Source organism: Oncorhynchus kisutch, linkage group LG4, assembly GCF_002021735.2.
Source record: "Oncorhynchus kisutch isolate 150728-3 linkage group LG4, Okis_V2, whole genome shotgun sequence".
In the NCBI taxonomy this organism is placed as follows: domain Eukaryota; kingdom Metazoa; phylum Chordata; class Actinopteri; order Salmoniformes; family Salmonidae; genus Oncorhynchus; species Oncorhynchus kisutch.
The window spans coordinates 24148488-24170736 of record NC_034177.2 but is presented as its reverse complement, the minus strand read 5'-3'; the positions used below and the strand labels follow the sequence as shown (position 1 = coordinate 24170736).

At 43.2% G+C, this 22249-nt stretch overlaps 1 protein-coding gene across 2 annotated transcripts; it reads right to left on the bottom strand.

The window, feature by feature from the left end:
• Nucleotides 1–209: 209 nt before the first annotated feature.
• Nucleotides 210–20231, bottom strand: LOC109889279 (protein spire homolog 2). Of its 2 annotated transcripts, XM_020480604.2 has the most exons (16): nt 18878–20231; nt 18242–18758; nt 7659–7702; nt 7089–7466; nt 6899–6973; nt 6599–6763; nt 6409–6495; nt 6118–6238; nt 5826–5992; nt 5244–5466; nt 3272–3399; nt 3007–3144; nt 2714–2781; nt 2461–2488; nt 1673–1770; nt 210–1290 (listed from the first exon to the last, which is right to left on the bottom strand). In XM_020480604.2, exons 2-16 carry the CDS (start codon nt 18543–18545, stop codon nt 1047–1049), a joined length of 2268 nt encoding a protein of 755 aa, XP_020336193.1. In that variant the 5' UTR covers nt 18546–18758; nt 18878–20231; the 3' UTR covers nt 210–1046. The 2 variants fall into 2 exon arrangements, with proteins under 2 accessions (XP_020336193.1, XP_031678551.1); XM_031822691.1 differs by having other exon boundaries at nt 18242–20231.
• Between the last annotated feature and the right edge of the window lie 2018 nt (nt 20232–22249).

Below are 22249 nucleotides of genomic sequence, written 5' to 3'. Positions count from 1 at the left end.
AATAGCATTTAACATGTAGGCTATAGCATATTAGTGAACAATTAATTTACATTTTCAACTATCTAACAAAGCTTTAGATCTTCTCATGGTAGCTCAAGGTCAACAAGCAGACTAGACTACAACAGTTTTATAGAAATATACCTACAGTCTAAGGCTTCCCTAGCCTTCTAAAGGAGCAGATGGACAGATCCACACTGTAGACATAGGACTTCCTTTTTACATGAGATTTATTGCAGTTGAGGTTTACTGGGTGTTTCGAAAAATTTGAGCAGATCGCACAGGACCATCGAGGGTGAGAGAGGGGGCTTAATGTCATTCTAAAGCAGCAGAGATAGGAGGCTGGGAGTCCAGTCCAGTTTGGTGCCAATGGGACAGGTCCCTTCCAGGACCATTTTCACCCCTCTAGGACCCGATTACATTCAGACAGTCGGACAGACGGTGCCACCATGCATCATCAAGTTGGACCACAGATAATCCAAGCACATTCTAAACTAAAAAAAAGACCTATAGTGAAATAAATATATCTTCTATTCAGCCATAGTGTCATTTTAACATTCCAGAAAAAAATCCAGTGTTCTGAGAAGGTGTGTCAATGTAAGATGTATTATTTTGGTGTTAAAAGAGTATATTACATTCATAACTAAAACAAGGCAACTAGGGAGCTAAATATTTACCCTACATTTACCCTATTTACCTTAAACTCTTGGCTCCTACAGTAAATAGATCTCCTCTTTCCGATCATCCTCATCAATTACCCTCTCACCTCTTTCCTCCTCCCTCGTATTTTGCCTTTCCTCTCTGCTTGTGCATTAGACCAGGGAGTGAAGTCAATATATGTGTGATAAGGCAGACTCATATGTTGTCCCTAGGCCACGTCTTATGAACCTCTCTACAGAGGAGGCAGAGAAACAACCCTTAACAAGCACTTCAGCAGGGGGAGGGGGTACTTGCAGGCTGGGGGAATGGTGGGGTGTTTTGAGTGGGTTAGTAGTGCAGCACAGGGGCAACCCTGCTAAGGAAGTGGGGTAAACCAACAGTCAATCTTTTCACTTGTCTTTTCTCTTCAAGGTGGGTGGCTGTGGTGATGCGTGAGGCTGGGGTTGTGGTTTGGGTGTAGCACTCTCCCTCTTGGGAGTGTTGTTGAGGATGTCCAGGCTCCGGCGGCTGGACGAGATGACATCAGCCACAAACTTGGTGCAGTCCGCACAAACATCCCGCAGGCTGCAGCCACTGGTGTACAGGTGGGGGAACTCCTCCTCCACAGACCGGCGGGAGAGAGTACACAGAGATCTGTGGAGAGGGAGTGAGGTGTTATAATCCATCAGGGGAGTACTCAGTATATAACATGACGAGGAACCTTCTGGGCCTGGAGTTTTTCCAGATCAGGTCACATGGTTTGGAACAACTCCAAGCCCTTCCCATCTGTAGGGGTTTGCAAGGGGGATGTTAAAGATGGACCGCGGAGAAATCAGATGGGTAATTACTACATAAAGGCTGCTTAGAGATCTGAATGAAGCAGAGACATCATATAACATATGCTGAGAGATCTAGAGGAAGGACAGTGATTAGATTGAGCATGTAAATTACTATTGGCCAGGGTGAGCAAAGACTTCTTCTGCTAAGTTAAAGACAGTTCAGTGGCCATGAAGACGGACAGACAGACAAGACTCACTTGTAGACCTCACTCTTGCGACCATGGCTCTTTGGGCTGCTATGAAAGCCCACAGTGTAGACTGGGATGTGGGCCATCTTCTTGGAAGGAATCTTCATCTGTGGCAGAGGGCGAGGGAAAGCAGAGAGTTAAAATAGGCATGGGTGAGGTGGAGGAAGAGGAGGAGGAGTAGGACGTTTAAAGAACTAAGTGAGATCATATCGGCAGAAAGTGAAGAGGAAATGGCAGACTTGATATGATTAAGAAATATGATAAAAGACAGGGCTGTGTGTATGAGGGAGAAACAACGTCACAAGACATCAGCCACATACCACAGACACGACACCCAAACCATAAACTCATACAACTCAGAAACTCACTGTACACAAACACAAGCAAGGAACCACCAAACATAACCATACACACATATAGCATCCCATACAACAGAACACACAACAGAACCTCAAGGCACAATCACTAAATGTATTCAGAACTGAATACATTAACTTACAAAACACAGAACTACAATCTCACACAACAAACTCAACAGCCCAGACCTCAAACCTACATAGCACAGAACCACAAATCCAAATGGTCTGGTGACTAAGGCACAGATCACAATAATTGACATAATTAAAAGCACAGAATAATATTATGAGCCAACACAGAATATCTTAGATACATTTTGGTTGTAAAATAGATATTTTCAATAGAAACAACATTAACAAAAAGCACTGTAGAAAACATTACACATTCAAAGAACATGAATTTGCATTTACACAGACAAAGAAAAAGGGACTGTAGGATACCTTTGCACTGCAGAATCCACAGACAGACCTGAAGGAGAGAGAACCACAGGGGCAGAGTTAAGAATCCCCTGAATTACACTACCAAAAACACATAGAACACTATTCAATCAAACCCACAATGGTATGTCAAAAACAACATTATTATTGTGCTTCATGAGCAGAGAGGGACCAAGTTTAAATGACTTGATTATGGTGTTATTACAAAAGGAGCATGTACTAATCTAATACTACATACTGTGTAGTGTGTACTCACCTTTTACAGAGCAGGCAGGTGGATGGCCATGAAAAGAGGGGGAACTTAATTCTGCAGCAACAGCACACCTGGGAGACACATGCATATACTGTGGATAGGACCTCACGCATAAGGCTTTGAGAGAACATTATTATACTGTAGATAGAACCTCGCTCATACGGCTTTGATAGAACGTTATCATACTAGAACCTCGCTCATAAGGCTTTGAGAGAACGATATCGTTCTGTAGTTAGAACCTCGCTATTAAGGCTTTTAGAGAACGCTCCCAAAGGATGTGACGTCACTGCTTGTACCTTGCCTCTCCTCAGATTGTAATACAGTTCCTTGTTCTGCAAGTACTTCTCCATCTCTGCTTTCACCAGCACGCGACGCACATTGATGACCTCATCCACTGTTAAGGCAAGACTCTCCACTGGGTGACTGAATTCCTCCTTACAGAGAGAGATGGGAGGGAGGTAGTAGGTAGAGGAAGTTAGCTAGTATAATACAATGGGCAGGTTGAAGTGGAGCAGAGAGCACCCAGTGTGGAGAGGTTATCAAAGATAATGGGCCACTCACCATCCACTGGTGTTTATTGCCATTCCGAGAACTGGAGCCGGTCTCAGCTCCCTCTGTGGTCTCATTCACTGAGCTGAGAGAGAGACGGGCAGGGGAGGGTGGCACCCAGCCTGGCACAGGAAGAGAGGCTGGGAACAGGGAGATGGAGACACATGAGAGAGAAGCTTTGAATCACAGTCCATGTTGTTCTATTGAGTCAGATCTCTGATCATCCAAAAGTGTATGCTACATAAATTAGCTGTCAATTAGATAAATTAGTCGTGACATGTTTACCTATTTGGTTTTGGTGGGGTTTAATACATGCTGACAGAAACATTTGCAAATCAGATCACAGTGGATCTTTGATAAGTATGATATGAGTCAGTTTTTCTAACATTCAAGAGAGGAACTAAATTGGGGTCAGAGGAAATAAAAAGTAGGCTAGGTATTAGTAGAAATACTTTCTACAGGATATAACCTCTAGGACTAAGTACCAACCTAGGTGTTGGTACTTGAAAGTCTCACCTGTCTTTATGCAACATGGAAAGGAATAAGGCGCTATGTAGCCCTGAGAAATAAATGTGTGGACTCCTATAGCGTCTAACCAGACCATAGGAATCTACAGCCTTGTTAGAGCTAGGATTAGAGCGAGTTAGAGCCGGGTTAGAGTGAGGATCAGAAAACTAGAAAACAACAGCAGGCTACATGTAGGCTAATGTAAATCAGCTGCTTATGATGACATTGTTGACATTTCTGGCATGTGTGTGACGAGAAAGGGTTGACATCCCTCTAGCGGTAGAACAGGAGATATCACTGAACCACCTTTGTTTTTGTTCTCTCCTAGCTACAGTCAACACATATTTCACAAATTAAGGGGTGTATAAGGTGGTTGTGATATGAAAGAAAAACATGTATCAAACCCATTAACTGTTGTCCTTCTAGCATTTTACTGCGCTAGTTCCTATCTGTACATCTTTATAAGGTGATTAGTATCCATCACAAAACCCTTCAAATGAAATAACACAGCAGTAACTCTGTAACGGCTCTCCTCTTCGTCTGATGATGAGGAATAGGAATCATCGGACCAACACGCAGCGTGGTAAGTGTTCATAGTAAATTTAATGAAATAAACGGAACACTGAATGACTAAAAAACAACAGCAAAGAGAGTGAACGACACGAAACAATCCTGTAAGGTGAAAAAACACAAAACAACTACCTGCAGGGTAGCCTAGTGGTTAAAGCGTTGGACTAGTAACCGCTAGGTTGCAGGCAGTTAACCCGCTGTTCCTAGGCCGTCATTGAAAATAAGAATTTGTTCTTAACTGACTTGCCTAGTTAAATAAAGGTTAATAAACATTTAAAAAACACAGGTGGGAACAGTCTACCTAAGTATGGATCTCAATCAGAGACAACAATTGACAGCTGCCTCTGATTGGGAACCATACCAGGCCAAACACATAGAAATACAACACACAGAACAAAACATAGAATGAAAAACATAGAATGCCCACCCCAACTCACACCCTGACCAAACCAAAATAGAGACATAAAAAAGGAACTAAGGTCAGGACGTGACAAACACCTTTTAACCTGAGCAAGAAATTATTGTAAGCAATTTACGGAATGGATTGACACACATTAGGCCTATATGTGATTACCTCCTGACATTGAATAAGATATAAACACTATACCAAACTTTATAACAAACTTTGTTGCAAAATCCTCTATTGCATTTTTTTTTTTAAACAGTTTAGACTAATGTTTTTTCAATTGCAATTATCTGATTTTTTGTCAGGCTTGCTTTCTAACACAAATAAATATTTGACATGACAAAAATACCAATATATCTGTTTCATTAACCATAATACCGTAAGTTGTCTGATGAGTGGCTCTGCAGTATCACATGAATACATATTACAGTAAATGTCTCCCTCTGCTGACCAATACCTGAAACTGTCTGTAGTGAAAGGAGTCTCAGTGAGCATACTGACCTCTGTGCGTGGAGGGTGGCCCAGCCCCTGAGAGCACATGTAACCATGGTCTCTCACCCCTCCGCATCACGGCCCCTTCCAGATGGGTGCAGTCGGACAGTGAGGGGAGCGTCTCCCCCCTGAGCTCAGCCAGGTCGTGTTCTGAGAAGGAGCGGTCCCGTTTCATAGATGTGGGAAAACTCTCAGCACGGCAGAGCTCCCCACTGTCTGGAGACTCCTCATCCTGCAACAGCAACAAGACAGGAGGACAACAGTGAGAAGGATGAGGTAGAGGAGGACAAGGAGGGGGGAGGAGGAGAAGATGGAGGGGGTGATGGAAGTGGGAGGTGATGGAGGTATATGAGGAGAAGGAGGTAATGGAGGAGGTGATGGAGGTGGAGGAGGAGGACGAGGTGATGGAGGTGGAGGAGGAGGACGAGGTGATGGAGGTGGAGGACGAGGACGAGGTGATGGAGGTGGAGGAGAAGGAGGAGGAGAAGCAGGAAGGAAAACATAACTGATGTTGTAGTTGTTATTTCTCAGTAAGAGGTAGTGCATTTAAATGAGAAAACAATATAGTTTCTCTTCTATTTTCCGTCTAACCTCCAACATGTTCATCTCCTCCATCTCTTGAAGAGTAGGGGCTTTGAGCAGAACACGAAGACGAGAAGGGGGGCGGGACCCTAGCTCTGAGCCTGACAGGTCAATGCAGGAAGTAGATTTGAAATCACACGGGCAAGTGTGTGCCAGACAAGGCAGGGAGCCAAACGCTGGCGAATGAAACAACACACAAACACTGAACTCTCAAACACATTTCACTTAGAATACATTCCACAATATGAACATACTACATGTATAGCTCAAAGTATTAATGTAGTGACAGTGATGTCCATACATCTTTTGGAGCTGGGTGGGTCCACAGGCTTCAGTTTGCGCTCTTGTTTGATTTCAGCCAGGACACGTTCATGGAGGGACTGCTTCTCCTGAGGAGGAGGGGGCAGGTTTCGCTCTGACGCCTAGCATGCAACACAACAAAACACACAGGCAGACTGAGAACACAGGAAAAATAGACACAGACACACATTACCCAGTCTCAGACTATGACACCTTGTGACACACAAGGTACTGCCATAGTCACACTACAGTCACGTCAACAAAACAAATTGTAGTGAAAAGGGACACTCACTGGTTTGAGTGGAGGGCGAGACCTGATGAAGTCCAAAATAAGCTCATGAGCATTTCTCTTCACCCGCGTAGGGATGTCACCATCCACCTACAGAGAGAACATGAGTGAGGTCTGGGACATAAATACAGGAGAAATAACTACTTGATCCATTGATCAAGAGTCTTCTTATCAGTATCAATACCCAGCTCACCATGACTTTCCGCAGCTGGAACTTGCGGGTGCGGATGTCCTGCATGAGCATCTCAAAGGGTGTGAGGCTGAACTCAGTGGGCAGTGGGTCAAACTCCTGGTCCTGCACCTTCTTCAGCTTCACCCCCTGTCTCAGCTCCTTCATCAACTGTACCCAGAGACGAGTCTGAAACACACACATACACTCATGTACTTCACACACAGACCCCATCAACCCAATGAAGGATAATACAGTATATACACATATCCTCATATACACACACAACGACACAGACAAATACACACGATCCCTGCTTCTCACCCAGTCTGTGTGTTTAAGTGCATCAATCTCAGCTCTATCTTCCTGAGGATCCTCTGTTTTGATTTTCTTCAACATCTACAGAGAAATGATAGTACACTGATAATAACACCACTATTCAGTTAACAATGATTTCAGTGCTTTACATGTGAGTGATCTGTAATCTCTGGTATAAACAAAATCAGGAACATACCTTCTTGGTATCTCGGATTCTGGTCAGGAAAGTTTGTAGCTCCAGAGTCTCAACAAACAAGGCTCGGCACACGGCCTGGTAGTGCTCAGGGGCAAGTGCAGGGTTGGCCAGTCTGGAAGCGCAAAGTGTCATCACCTGGCGTAATGTACGCACTGGCCTCATAGGCCCCTCTTCTCCTTCCTCTTCCTCCTCCTCCTGACCACTGTAGCCCTCATCTGTAGTTCCGTTGCCACCACCACAGTCAGCCCCCAGGCTGTGATCTCCCCCTGCCATGCGCTCAATGAGCCGCTCCAGCTGAGGACTCAGCTCCCGCTCCTCACTGTCATCCAGACCCCAGTCCAGGGCCTGGTAGATTGCCACGCCCAGAGACTGGACCAGCTGAGGAGGCAGATTCAGGTGATCGAGGAAATAAATAGCAGTGGACAACAAGCTGTTAGGATAGAGAGGACTGGAGGGCTGCTTGAAAGATATATATGAAGACCGGCCATGAGAAGAGAGGAGACTGACATTTACCTGTCATGGCAGTATGTTGTATGTTACAAGGTGGGGATGATGGGTTCAGAAACTCACCTGGCGCTCCGCGATAGGTGGGAGGGGAGGTCCGTCTGTGTCATCTATGAAGACAAAAAAGTAGGCATGCAGCCGCATAACTAACACTGTTTTATGCTTGCTCTCCTCCCTAATAGGGTCTAGAGTTTTCCATCCATCTCACACATTTTTGATACAATACATGGTTAAAACGATCATTTCGATCTATGAATTTGAGAGCGGTTACATTTGTCCAGCCCCACCCCACAGCTGTTTACCAAAAAAGTGTCAGGGTGTGCTCTTTGTTGTTGTTTGAATCCCAGATTGCCCCTTTGAATTGTATGGGTATAATTAAGCAATAAGGCCAGAGGAGGTGTGGCATATGGCCAATATACCACGGCTAAGGGCTGTTAGCATGCACAATGCAACGCGGAGTGCCCGGATACAGCCCTTAGCCATGGTATATTATTCCCCTCATCAATCTACAATAACAAAGTAAAAACAGTTTTTTTCAAATTTTGGCTAATATATATTTTTTTAATCAATGAAATACCACATTTACATAAGTATTCAGACCCTTTACTGAGTACTTTGTTGAAGCACTTTTGGCAGAAATTACAGCCTCAAGTCTTTTTGGGTATGACGCTACAAGCTTGGCACACCTGTATTTGGGGAGTTTCTCCCATTCTTCTCTGCAGATCTCTCAAGCTCTGTCAGGTTGGATGGGGAGCTTTGCTGCACAGCTAATTTCCAGTCTATCCAGAGATGTTCGATCGGGTTCAAGTCTGGGCTCTGGCTGGGCCACTCAAGGACATTCCGAGATTTGTCCTGAATACACTCCTGCATTGTCTTGGCTGTGTGTTTAGGGTCGTTGTCCTGTTGGAAAGTGAACCTTCGCCGCAGTCTGAGGTCCTGAGCGCTCTGGAGCAGGTTTTCATTAAGCATTAGTCTCCCGGTCCCTGCCGCTGAAAAACATCCCCAAGCGGGCTAAAATCCAAGCAGACTATCATGTGCTTTTTACTGAGGAGTGGATTCCGTCTGGCTACTCTACCATAAAGGCCTGATTGGTGGAATGCTGCAGAGATGGTTGTCCTTCTGGAAGGTTCTCCCATCTCCACAGAGGAACTATAGAGCTCTGTCAGAGTGACCATCGGGTTCTTGGTCACCACCCTGACCAAGGCACTTCTCCCCTGATTGCTAAGTTTGCCGGGCGGCCAGCTCTAGGAAGAGTCTTAGTGGTTCCAAACTTCTTCAATTTAAGAATGATGGAGGCCACTGTGCTCTTTGGGACCCTCAATGCTGCAGACATTTTTTGGTACCCATTCCAAAATCTGTGTCCCGGAGCTCTATGGACAATTCCTTCAACCTCATGGCTTGGTTTTTGCTCTGACATGCACTGTCAATTTTGGGACCTTATATAGACAGTTGTGTGCCTTTCCAAATCATTTCCAATCAATTGAATTTATGATAGGTGAATTCTAATCAAGTTGTAGAAACATCTCAAGATCTCGCAATGGCTCAATTTTGAGTCTCAAAGCTAAGGGTCTGAATACTTATGTAAATAAGGTATTTCTGTTATTTATTTTTAATACATTTGCAAAAATGTCTAAAAACCTGTTTTTGCTTTGTCATTATGGGGCATTGTGTGTAGATTGCTGAGGATTTTCTATATTTTTTATCCATTTTAGAATAAGGCTGTAACATATAAAAATGTGGAAAAAGTAAAGAGATCTGAATTCTTTCAGATCACTATATAGTAGAAAATGCTGACAAAATGCGTCATTTTCCCACCATTGATCCCGTATCACTCTAGAATGCGCATTTTATAGTCGTCAAATTCTATATATCTCATGTGCTGCAGTCACAACTCAGCTAGCCAGCAATGGCTCAGTTTTCTGTGTGTACAGAGAAGCGCACGGCTCAGATGACATTAATGACACCCGGGAGGCCTGAAACCACACGTTCAGCACATTAGTGCTGCAGAACCCAAGACTAGTGGAGAGGCCTGGGTGAGGGGTCAGTGCTGCTCCTTCTGTCCAGAACAAAGCGCTGAAAGCAGGACTAGGTCCAGATTAACAGAGCCTGTCTGAATAGATCTGCACCGTGGACAAAGAGTCGGCCTGACACATAGTCATAGTACTGTTCTCTCTCAGGAGGGTGAAGACATTTCTGTTCAAGCCTCTCAGAAGCTGAGTAATAGATCCTTTTTGAAGCAGTTAGACAGGTTTCATTATGTTTGGTTAGGTTCATGTAACCAATGACACAGACAGTCGCCATGTCCGAGTACCCATACTAGCATGCTACATACTTAAACTGCATACTCATTTGGCGTTTGATCAAGTAGATTCAGAGAGCCGGAATATCTGTCTCCCTTCAGCAGGTGGCTTTTTTCATTGTTTCGCCAACCAAGCAAGGAGTTTTTGTATGTATCAAAGAGAGTTTCGAATTTGGTCAACAACAAAAATGAATGGCTTATTTGCTAGGTGAGGTTAATTTGATCTAATAGAAGTTTCGTAATGCTTAAGTTGTTAGGGGTCTACTGATATAAGTAGGACACGTGACTTCCTGGCAACTTTGAGAAAAAACACTTTATTTCGGAGTTGTCTCAAGATGACAATGCATATTCATGGTATGGGGCTAGTAGCATAGCATCTCTCTCCAGTGAATACAGGCGGTCGACTTCAGCAGACATCACCTCACTGAATATTCAAAAAAGGATTACAAGAATGAGATGTATCCACCAATCCAAAGAAAGGATAGGCAGGAGCTATACAGCCTGCCGGCCGCTTTGTGGACAACGGCTCCTACTGTTTGGGTGGAGAGACATGTCTTGACAGCATATGCATAATCTTTGGTAGAATTCACTCGTCTTTTTTCAGACTCACGTGTTTGACAACAGCTGATAATCAGATAAATTGACGTGCCTAGACGCATTTGGAGTATTATTTTCAAAATGTCACATATGCTGGTATGGGTATTCGGACACGATCAGTGTCTCGGAGAGAACATTCTTTCATCATGTGTCTGTCAGTTGATGATAGTTATTTCTCTTTCAGGCAAATTTTTCAAGATTCCATCTATTTTGGAGCTGTTTTATGTTTGCTGCCCCTGTGATTTCCCCCACATTCAAAATATGGACCTGGAATCTGTTGTCAAAGAAATATGGGGAACAAGACAAAAAAAAAAAAATTAAACACAGAGGGAGTTAAACATTTTTAAAAGTGAATCAAAGAAAACTATTACAGTCACGTCAAACAGTGCAGCCAGAATAATAGCAAAGTAGCTGAATTTGATCATTTTCTAGTGACATTTATTTGGATACATCCATAACGATGAGCTAATGATACGCAATTTCACCTGACATAGAAGATGTGCTCTCTCGTCTGGACACTGTTATTCAGAGGAGCTAGCCAACAACACAGCTAACACAATCACTTCAAACTGAAGCTGGAAAGACAGCAAACTAGCTGCATTTAGTTTCATTGGACCTGTTTTCTATTTACAGTACCAGTCAAAAGTGTGGACATCTACTCATTCTAGGGTTTTTCTTTATTTTTACTATTTTCTACATTGTAGGATAATAGTGAAGACATCAAAACTATGAAATAACATATATGGAATCATGTAGTAACCATAAAACATATGTTTGATTTTAGATTCTTCATTCTTGGCATTCTCTCAACTAGCTTCATGAGGTAGTCATCTGGAATTTCAATTAACAGGTATGCCTTGTTAAATGTTGGTTTGTGGAATTTCTTTCCTTCAAATGTGTTTGAACCAATCAGTTTTGTTGTGACAAGGTAGCGGTGGTATATCAAGAACTTTAAAAATGTCTTAAAGTGCAGTCGCAAAAACCATCAAGTGCTATGATGAAACTGGCTCTTATGAGGACTGCCACAGGAAAAGAAGACCCAGAGTTACCTCTGCTGCAAAGGATAAGTTCATTAGAGTTAACTGCACCTCAGATTGCAGCCCAAATACATATAACAGACACATCTCAACATCAACTGTTCAGAGGTGACTGGCCTTCATGGTCAAATTGCTGCAAAGAAACCACTACTAAAGGCAACCACTACATAGGCAAGATACAGTAGATGATATTGAGTGCAGTATAAACATATGAGATGAGTATGTAAACAAAGTGGCATTGTTAAAGTGGCTAGTGATACATGTATTACATAAGGATGCAGTAGATGATATAGAGTACAGTATATACGTATACATATGAGATGAATAATGTAGGGTATGTAAACATTATATTAGGTAGCATTGTTTAAAGTGGCTAGTGATATATTTTACATAATTTCCCATCAATTCCCATTATTAAAGTGGCTGGAGTTGAGTCAGTGTGTTGGCAGCAGCCACTCAATGTTAGTGGTGGCTGTTCAACAGTCTGATGGCCTTGAGATAGAAGCTGTTTTTCAGTCTCTCGGTCCCAGCTTTGATGCACCTGTACTGACCTCGCCTTCTGGATGATAGCGGGGTGAACAGGCAGTGGCTCGGGTGGTTGTTGTCCTTGATGATCTTTATGGCCTTCCTGTGACATCGGGTGGTGTAGGTGTCCTGGAGGGCAGGTAGTTTGCCCCCGGTGATGCGTTGTGCAGACCTCACTACCCTCTGGAGAGCCTTACGGTTGTGGGCGGAGCAGTTGCCGTACCAGGCGGTGATACAGCCCGACAGGATGCTCTCGATTGTGCATCTGTAGAAGTTTGTGAGTGCTTTTGGTGACAAGCCAAATTTCTTCAGCCTCCTGAGGTTGAAGAGGCGCTGCTGCGCCTTCTTCACGATGCTGTCTGTGTGGGTGGACCAATTCAGTTTGTCTGTGATGTGTACGCCGAGGATGTGCATGGCCATGCAGTAGTGGGTGAACAGGGAGTACAGGAGAGGGCTCAGAACGCACCCTTGTGGGGCCCCAGTGTTGAGGATCAGCGGGGTGGAGATGTTGTTGCCTACCCTCACCACCTGGGGGCGGCCCGTCAGGAAGTCCAGTACCCAGTTGCACAGGGCGGGGTCGAGACCCAGGGTCTCGAGCTTGATGACGAGCTTGGAGGGCACTATGGTGTTAAATGCCGAGCTGTAGTCGATGAACAGCATTCTCACATAGGTATTCCTCTTGTCCAGATGGGTTAGGGCAGTGTGCAGTGTGGTTGAGATTGCATCGTCTGTGGACCTATTTGGGCGGTAAGCAAATTGGAGTGGGACTAGGGTGTCAGGTAGGGTGGAGGTGATATGGTCCTTGACTAGTCTCTCAAAGCACTTCATGATGACGGAAGTGAGTGCTACGGGGCGGTAGTCGTTTAGCTCAGTTACCTTAGCTTTCTTGGGAACAGGAACAATGGTGGCCCTCTTGAAGCATGTGGGAACAACAGACTGGGATAGGGATTGATTGAATATGTCCGTAAACACACCAGCCAGCTGGTCTGCGCATGCTCTGAGGGCCCGGCTGGGGATGCCGTCTGGGCCTGCAGCCTTGCGAGGGTTGACACGTTTAAATGTTTTCTTCACGTTGGCTGCAGTGAAGGAGAGTCCGCATGCTTTAGTTGCGGGCAGTGTCAATGGCACTGTATTGTCCTCAAAGCAGGCAAAAAAGTTATTTAGTCTACCTGGGAGCAAGACATCCTGGTCCGTGACGGTGCTGGTTTTCTTTTTGTAATCCGTGATTGACTGTAGACCCTGCCACATACCTCTTGTGTCTGAGCCGTTGAATTGAGATTCTACTTTGTCTCTATACTGACGGTTAGCTTGTTTGATTGCCTTGCGGAGGGAATAGTTACACTGTTTGTATTCTGTCATGTTTCCAGTCACCTTGCCCTGATTAAAAGCAGTGGTTCGCGCTTTCAGTTTCACGCGAATGCTGCCATCAATCCACGGTTTCTGGTTTGGGAATGTTTTAATTGTTGCTATGGGAACGACATCTTCAACGCACGTTCTAATGAACTCGCTCACAGAATCAGCGTATTCGTCAATGTTGTTGTCTGACGCAATACGGAACATATCCCAGTCCACGTGATGGAAGCAGTCTTGGAGTGTGGAATCAGATTGGTCAGACCATCGTTGAACAGACCTCAGCGCGGGAGCTTCTTGTTTTAGTTTCTGTCTGTAGGCAGGGAAAATGCCAACAAAATGGAGTCGTGGTCAGCTTTTCTGAAAGGAGGGCGGGGCAGGGCCTTATATGCGTCGCGGAAGTTGGAATAGCAATGATCCAAGGTTTTTCCAGCCCTGGTTGCGCAATCGATATGCTGATAAAATTTAGGGAGTCTTGTTTTCAGATTAGCCTTGTTAAAATCCCCAGCTACAATGAATGCAGCCTCCGGATATATGGATTCCAGTTTGCAAAGAGTCAAATAAAGTTTGTTCAGAGCCATCGATGTGTCTGCTTGGGGGGGAATATATACGGCTGTGATTATAATCGAAGAGAATTCCCTTGGTAGATAATGCGGTCTACATTTGATTGTGAGGAATTCTAAATCAGGTGAACAGAAGGACTTGAGTTCCTGTATGCTGTTGTGGCCACATCACGTCACGTTAACCATAAAGCCTACGCCCCCGCCCCTCTTCTTACCAGAAAGATGTTTGTTTCTGTCGGGCGGATTGGGGGGAGAAACCAGCTGGCTGCACCGTCTCCGATAGCGTCTTTCCAGTGAGCCATGTTTCCGTGAAGCAAAGAACGTTACAGTCTCTGATGTCCCTCTGGAATGCTACCCTTGCTCGGATTTCATCAACCTTGTTGTCAAGAGACTGGACATTGGCGAGGAGAATGCTAGGGAGTGGTGCACGATGTGCCCGTCTCCAGAGTCTGACCAGAAGACCGCTTCGTTTTCCCCTTTTTCAAAGTCGTTTTTTGGGGTCGCCGGCTGGGATCCATTCCATTGTCCTGGGTGAAAGGCAGAACACAGGATCCGCTTCGCGAAAGTCATATTCTTGGTCGTACTGATGGTGAGTTGACGCTGCTCTTATGTTCAGTAGTTCTTCTCGACTGTATGAAATGAAACCTAAGATGACCTGGGGTACCAATGTAAGAAATAACACGTAAAAAAACTAAAAACTGCATAGTTTCCTAGGAACGCGAAGCGAGGCGGCCATCTCTGTCGGCGCCGGAAGTAGGGGGTGGGTGAAGTAGTTAATCATTTCATTTCTTTTTCGGCATCAGACCAGCCTAATTTTCATTTTCATTTGAAACATTGTTTTTGTGATTAACCATCATTAAGTTTGCTGATGACACAACAGTGGTTGGCCTGATCACCGACAATGACGAGACAGCCTATAGGGAGAAGGTCAGAGACCTGGCCGTGTGGTGCCAGGACAACAACCTCTCCCTCAACGTGATCAAGACAAGGGAGATGATTGTGGACTACAGGAAAAGGAGGACCGAGCACGCCTCCATTCTCATCGACAGAGCTGTAATGGAGCAGGTTGAGAGCTTCAAGTTCCTTGGTGTCCACACCAACAAACTATCATGGTCCAAACACACCAAGATAGTTGTGAAGAGGGCAAGACAAAACCTATTCCCCCTCAAGAGACTGAAAAGATTTGGCATGGGTCCTCAGATCCTCAAAAGGTTCTACAGCTGCACCATCATCCTGACTGGTTGCATCACTGCCTGGTATGGCAACTGCTCGGCCTCCGACCGACCGCAAGGCACTACAGTGGGTAATGCGTCCGGCCCAGTACATCACTGAGGCCTAAGCTTCCTGCCATCCAGGACCTCTATACCAGACAGTGTCAGAGGAGGCCCTAACAATTGTCAAAGACTCCAGCCAACCTAGTCATAGACTGTTTTCTCTGCTACCGCATGGCAAGCGGTACTGGAGCCCCAAGTCTAGGTCCAAGAGGCTTCTAATCAGCTATTACCCCAAAGCCATAAGACTCCTGAACATGTAATCAAATGGCTACCCAGACTATTTGCATTGTCACCCCCCCCCCCCTTTTACGCTGCTGCTACTCTCTGTTATTATCTATGCATAGTCACTTTAATAACTCTACCTACATGTACATATTACCTCAAAGGTGTTGCCTTATCTGTTTTTTGAAACCGGGTTTGCTGTTTATTTGAGCAATATGAGATTGAAGGAAGTTCCATGCAAAAGGGCTCAATATAATACTGTACGTTTTCTTGAATTTGTTCTGGATTTGGGAACTATGAAAAGACTCCTCGTGGCATGTCTGATGGGATAAGTGTGTGTGGCAGAGCTGTGTGTATGTTGACCATGAAAACAATTTGGGATTTTCAACACATTAATGTTTCTTATAAAAAGAAGAAATGATGCTGTCAGTCTCTCCTCAACTCTTAGCAAAAGAGAGACTGGCATGCATAGTATTTCTATCAGCCCTCTGATTACAATTCAGAGCAAAACATGCCGCTATGTTCTGGGCCAGCTTCAGCTTAACTAGGTCTTTCCTTGTAGCAGTGGACCACACGGCTGGACAATAATCAAGATTAGACAAAACTAGAGCCTGCAGAACTTGCTTTTTGGAGTGTGAGCATCTCTTTATTACGGCTAGACCTCTCCCCATTTTTGCAACCATTGAATCTATATGTTTTGACCATGACAGTTTACAATCTAAGGTAACGCCAAGTAATTTAGTCTCTTCAACTTGTTCAACAGCCACACCATTCTTAACCAAATTCAGCTAGCACTTAATGAATGATTTGTACCAAATACAATGCTCTTAGTTTTAGAGATGTTCAGGACCAGTTTATTACTGGCCACCCATTCCAAAACCGACAGCAACTCTTTGTTAAAGGTTTCAGTGACTTCATTAGCGGTGGTTGCTGATGCGCACTGTATATGGTTGAATCATCAGTATACATGGACACACATGCTTTGTTTAATGCCAGTGACAGGTCATTAGTAAAAATAGAAAAGAGTAGAGGGCTTAGAGAGCTGCCCTGCGGTACACTACACTTTACATGTTTGACATTAGAGACGCTTCCATTAAAAAGAAAACCCTTTGAGTTCTATTAGATAGATAACTCTGAATCCACACTATGGCAGAGTTTGAAAAGCCATAGCACTTAATTTTTTTCAACATCAGGTTATGGTCAATAATATCAAAGACTGCACTGAAATCTAACAGTACAGCTCCCACAATCTTCTTCTTATCAATTTCTTTCAACCAATTATCAGTCATTTGTGTCAGTACAGTGCATGTTGAGTGCCCTTCTCCATAAGTATGCTGAAAGTCTGTTGTTAATTTGTTTACAGAGAAATAGCATTGTATTTGGTCAAACACAATTTTTTATAAAAGTTTGCTAAGAGCTGTATGACTCCAAAGTGACTGTTCTTGCAATTTGTAGTCTATGCCATTTCAAATTTACATATGATACGTTTTCACAAAGTAGTTTGGATGTAGGGAAGTACTTTTAAAAGTAACTTCAGTTAAGTAAACTATATTTTTCCTAATAATAGCTTTAATTGGTAGCTTGGTAAACTATATTTTCAGAGTAGCTTCCCCAACACTGGTAAACTATAACCATACTGACCAACTGCATCAACAATGCAGTATAATTGGCTCATCAGCAAGGACACAAATGTCCCATACATATGCAGTATGTCCTTTGTTGTGCTCATTAAATTGACTGACTTTCTTCTGTAAATGACTCCATAAGTGTAGACAACAAAAATATTCAAGAAACACCCCAGCTCCCAAGACAAGATGAACACAGGGACCCTGTAGTGGGATATCAATCACTGTCAGTGCTATTAATTATGATTTACATTGTTCATTATAGAATTTGGTCATTTCTCAATATTAATAAAAACAAAAAAGTATTTATATATTTGGGACAAAAATGTGGCCTATACAATTATGTCTCAGCAACTGATCTATAGCCTAAACTATTGGATTCGTTTTAGTCCAATGTGTTGTGACATAATTTCTGCGTTTTCTTTGGGCTACTTTTATTACCGCTATATGAAATCACCTTATCACTCACTATGCTAATGTTCTGTTTAATTTTAAATAGGCTACTTTGGCCTATAAAATTTGGCCTAGCCTATTTAAAATGAAACAGAACATTAGCATAGTGAGTGACAAGGTGATTTCATATTTTTCTCTCAGTTTAAGTAATATCCATAGTCACCCTTAATGTTACAACATTTCGTAATCTACTAACCTGCTATCTTTTTCCACTCCCAGTTGTATCCTTTATCTTATCATGTCGGTTCGTTAGGCTATGTCAGCAACTCTGACAGAGCTTTTCTTTGGGCCCCGGCCCCGCAGTGCACTCAGGACAGTTATTTTATTGGGATCCTTTAACCAAATCACTTGTGAATGGGAAACAGATCACAAAGCTACCTCTAACTCTAAACCTTCTTTAGCAGATACAAGGGGGGGATCTGTACTGTATGAATAATTTATCATTTCGTCTATTTGTATAATCCAAGCCAATTCTGTTTGGGGAGTGCTACTGACGCATTTATCGTGAATTTCCCATTCAAAACAATATTGCGTGTTGAAATTACAACATACAAATAGTGTATCAATATCAAATTAATTGAGAAATAACTGAAAGGCCTATAATAAATGAGACTATATTGTAGGCCTAGGCTGGTGTTAATTGGGGTATTTTGGTACCGCAAAGGGCAGTCAGGAAGTTAGGTTAGCTAACAGAGCTCTCTTACGGTTGTTGCAGGGCTGTTGTTGTAGGGAAACCATCCCATCTCTGAGTAAGAGTATAGAGGACGGGTCCTTCACACGGGAAACTCCACCTGTCACAGTGGCCGGGCGCGGCACCCTCAGCCCGCTACAGCATTGATAACACACAGCCCAAGCCTGCTCCTCGTTAATGGGCTGCTCGTAGGATTTCAACACTTCTTCAAGAGACAGTTCCCTGGGGTCGCTCAGGTCCCGAGCCTCTGCCCTATCCGTGGGAGCGGACACCCTTGAATCGCCATCCTTGCCGCTTCTGTTTGTTGACCTGGCCATGGCTGCGGTACACTACCGATCCCATTGCTCTGTGGCCATTATCTTTTCACGCCGGGTTCCTTCCTTCCCCACAGCACGCCAACTCAACTGCCACAGCTGCGAGTTACTATAACAGCAAATTAAAGCGATCTTTGATCTGCAGGAATGTCAATCAGCGCCAAGGAAAGGAGAGGAGGCAGGAGGAGGAAACCATACGCTAGTGGCGCAATCAACCTGCAAGGAGAAAATCTTGTTGAAAATGTTTGACCACCAACCAGACGAGTACTGGTAAACAATGACGAAGAGATAGATAAACCCTTGAAGATGATTGTAATTGAGAGAATAGACCATACGCTCAGTTTTGACAGTCCGGTCACCCAGATTATCCGCTCCGCTGCAGTGCATCCCCGCATCCCCTGTGCTCCGCCCGTCTCACGTAGCCTGAGCGTCATCCAACAAACCCACAAATCTGTCGAAGTGGCGACCTCGACGCTGTGAGAATGTCAGCCCTCACATACATATTGTTAGATAAACAAACAGAAGTAGAGGATACATCACATAAACAATTAATTCATGAAACTCAATCCCCCGATGTTTAGGCCCAAGGAAATCATTCCGATTGTAGCCCAACATTACATAGCCAGAGCTTGCAAAGGGTTTTTAACTCTCAGTAGTTATAGACTGTTCATCATTAGTTCATATAGGATAGTCTATAAATCAATAATACATTTGTAATAAACATTGTATGAAAATGTGTCATAACTTGAATAGGCCTTAATTAAACCATTCACAAGCCCTTCATACCCCCTTTGTATACACTTTATAAAGAGTATATTAATATTACAGTTATACATATAAAATGTTTTCCTTTGATTTATCCATGCACCAGTTGGTCCAAAAATAAATAGGTCTGCATTCCCCCTCAAGCAAAGTCACAAGTTGATTATGAACAGAAAAATCCATATGGTTAAAGAGACTCTCCATAACTTTTGTTAACTTTTCTATTTTTAGCCAGTAGTTCTGAAAGCAGTGCCCAAGAGCCAATAGGGTCCCTGAAAGTTGTGTAGTAAGTCATCAGATAATTGCTCTCAAGCCCCTGCAGTTGTGCACAAAGACATGCACACGCTTTGGGGCTAATCCCAAAACCTCATTGGACAATGCTGTGCCGATCTGATCCCGCCTCACACCTTAACCTTGCAACCTCATTGGACGTCATTACACCTGCCAATCAACATTGTCCCTCGGGTTCGGTTGTCTCTACTTCCTTGTTGTAGAGATTATGGTAAGCAAGCGATTGTGAGGATGTCATTTCATACAATTTAAAAGTTATAGCCTACTTATATGTTTACATCAAATGTCCTATTCCTTGAAAGTCGGGTAATGATTCGGATGGATTAATTATTTGATTTGGATGGATGGTTGACACAACAGAAAGATACGGCGATATTTTATCTAGACATTGGGTGAAAGTTTGAGGTATACATTTCTCGAGCGCATCAAAGTTCTACGTGTGTTGTGTAGTGATTTACCCCTGGTAAAAACCTTCTAGTCTTTTGTGTAATATATTCAAAAATTCAAACAAAATACACCGGCGACACTATTTAGGAGATACAGGTTGTGAGCAGTGTTTCTGATCGGTTTGACAATTGTCTTCTAATGTATTTGTCTGTATAAAATTGCATCTTTAGCGCACATAATTTTCTGCTTGGTTTCCAGAGAAATGTAGCCTAATGAAAGAGAGAAATTAAACAACTAACAAGGTCTAACAGATCTTACTTCTAATTTCAAATGTATTCCAATTTATGATGCATGGATTTGATCGAAGTGTTCAATGCATTTTCGCTGTTATCAAAATAACTCATGGTAAGTGCATGTAGCTAGGCAATCCCACTCGCTTCCAAGCATGTGCTCACTAGGAACGAGCACATATCTCATGCACTAAATGATGCCAGATGAAAAATATAAGGATTATGTGCCTTTCTCCTCTGGGAGAGGACTGCACATGGTTTATTATGCATGTATGAGCCATACATCAAGTCTAAAACGGGAGGTTTAAAAAATAACTAGGTTGTTTTCATCCTCTGGAACACCTCTTTAAGTGTGGTGTGGTGCCAAATAAAAATGTTTCACTTGAAATGTCAATTAGGAACCCTATACTTAATACCGTGATGCTAAAGTTATTGTACTTCAACTAGATGGGGGGGGGGGGGGGGGGGGTCATGTCAAGCACTGTAAAGTACAGGTAACATAAAGTGCCAAAATAAAGGAAAAACCAACATACATACTTCATTGGGCGTTGGGCCACCACAGGCCGCCAGAACAGCTTCAATGCGCCTTGGCATAGATTCTAGTGTCTGGAACTCTACTGGAGGGATACGATACCATTCTTCCATGAGAAATTCCATAATTTGGTGTTTTGTTGATGGTGGTGGAGAACACAGTCTCAGTCGCTGCTCCACAATCTCTCATAAGTGTTTAATTGGGTTGAGATCTGGTGACTGACACACACACACACACACACACACACACACACAGACCCTTTAAACCCCCTATGCTCCTCTGAGACCCCTCTTTCAAACTCATTGAGATCTCATTGAGTTCAAGCCCCCGTGCTGACAAGGTACAAATCTGTCGTTCTGCCCCTGAACAGGCAGTTAACCCACTGTTCCTAGGCTGTCATTGAAAATAAGAATTTGTTCTTAACTGACTTGCCTAGTTAAATAAAGGTAAAAAAACAATAAACAAAAAACATTGCTTAATTAACTTAGGAACCACACCTGTGTGGAAGCCCCTGCTTTCAATATACTTTGCATCCTTCATTTATTCAAGTGTTTCCTTGATCTGTATCTACCATTTACCCGACAGCATCTAAGGACATTGGGCGGCAGTGTAGCCTAGTGGTTAGAGTGTTGGACTAGTAACCGAAAGGTTGCTGACAAGGTACAAATCTTTCGTTCTGCCCCTGAACAAGGCAGTTAACCCACTGTTCCTGACTTGCCTAGTTAAATAAAGGTTAAATAAATAAAAAATAAACATGCGCCAATGAATGATCTCTTTTAGCAGAGGGAGCTGTTGTATCATGCTTTCACAAAAATATGCCTCACCTTTAAATGTGTCAGGTAGGTAGGTCTAAACAAGATCTCCAACAGGTCGATCTCCAAACAACTCTGAAAGTACATGCAATTTTCAAGTGTTCCACCGCAAACGGTCATAAATAAATCTCCCAAGTGTCAGACACCGCAGGCTCCCAGCAACTACAGTATCTAATCAACGTAACATTGACATTGTCCCACCCATGGTTAGCAAATAGTTTCCCAATAACCTTCTCAATTAAACGTTAACTGCAAAGTTGGCTTACCTGGCAGAAGTATATCATGAGTAATAAGTAAATCATTTGTTATTTGCTAAATTTGCCATGAAATGAGCAGCAGCTGTACAGAACCATTGCTAGACCAGCACATTAGATGGCACATTCCTCACTGGCTAGATGCGCAATTGAAAGATCAAATACGCAATTAAAGGGGAATTACACTAATTACACAAAATGTTTCCTTCTGGTGTGATTTAAGCATTGACATGGAATCAGAACATATACTTTCGTTATTTCTCTATGAACATTTGTAATTTTGAGTGAAAATAAGAATAATTCTCAAACCAGGAAAAATAAAACAGGGAAATCATAATATGGGAAAAAATAAAACAGAATTTGGAAAAAAATATAAAAC

Bases quoted from the DNA above. Each gene is read 5' to 3' on its own strand.
- LOC109889279 (XM_031822691.1), bottom strand. From the start codon at position 18,545: ATGGCCAGGTCAACAAACAGAAGCGGCAAGGATGGCGATTCAAGGGTG. The intron at 6,764-6,898 runs GTGAGAAGCAGG...TGTGTGTTTCAG, and splicing joins CACTTAAACACACAGACTGG to ACTCGTCTCTGGGTACAGTT. The intron at 3,145-3,271 runs GTGAGTGGCCCA...TCTCTCTGTAAG, and splicing joins GCAATAAACACCAGTGGATG to GAGGAATTCAGTCACCCAGT.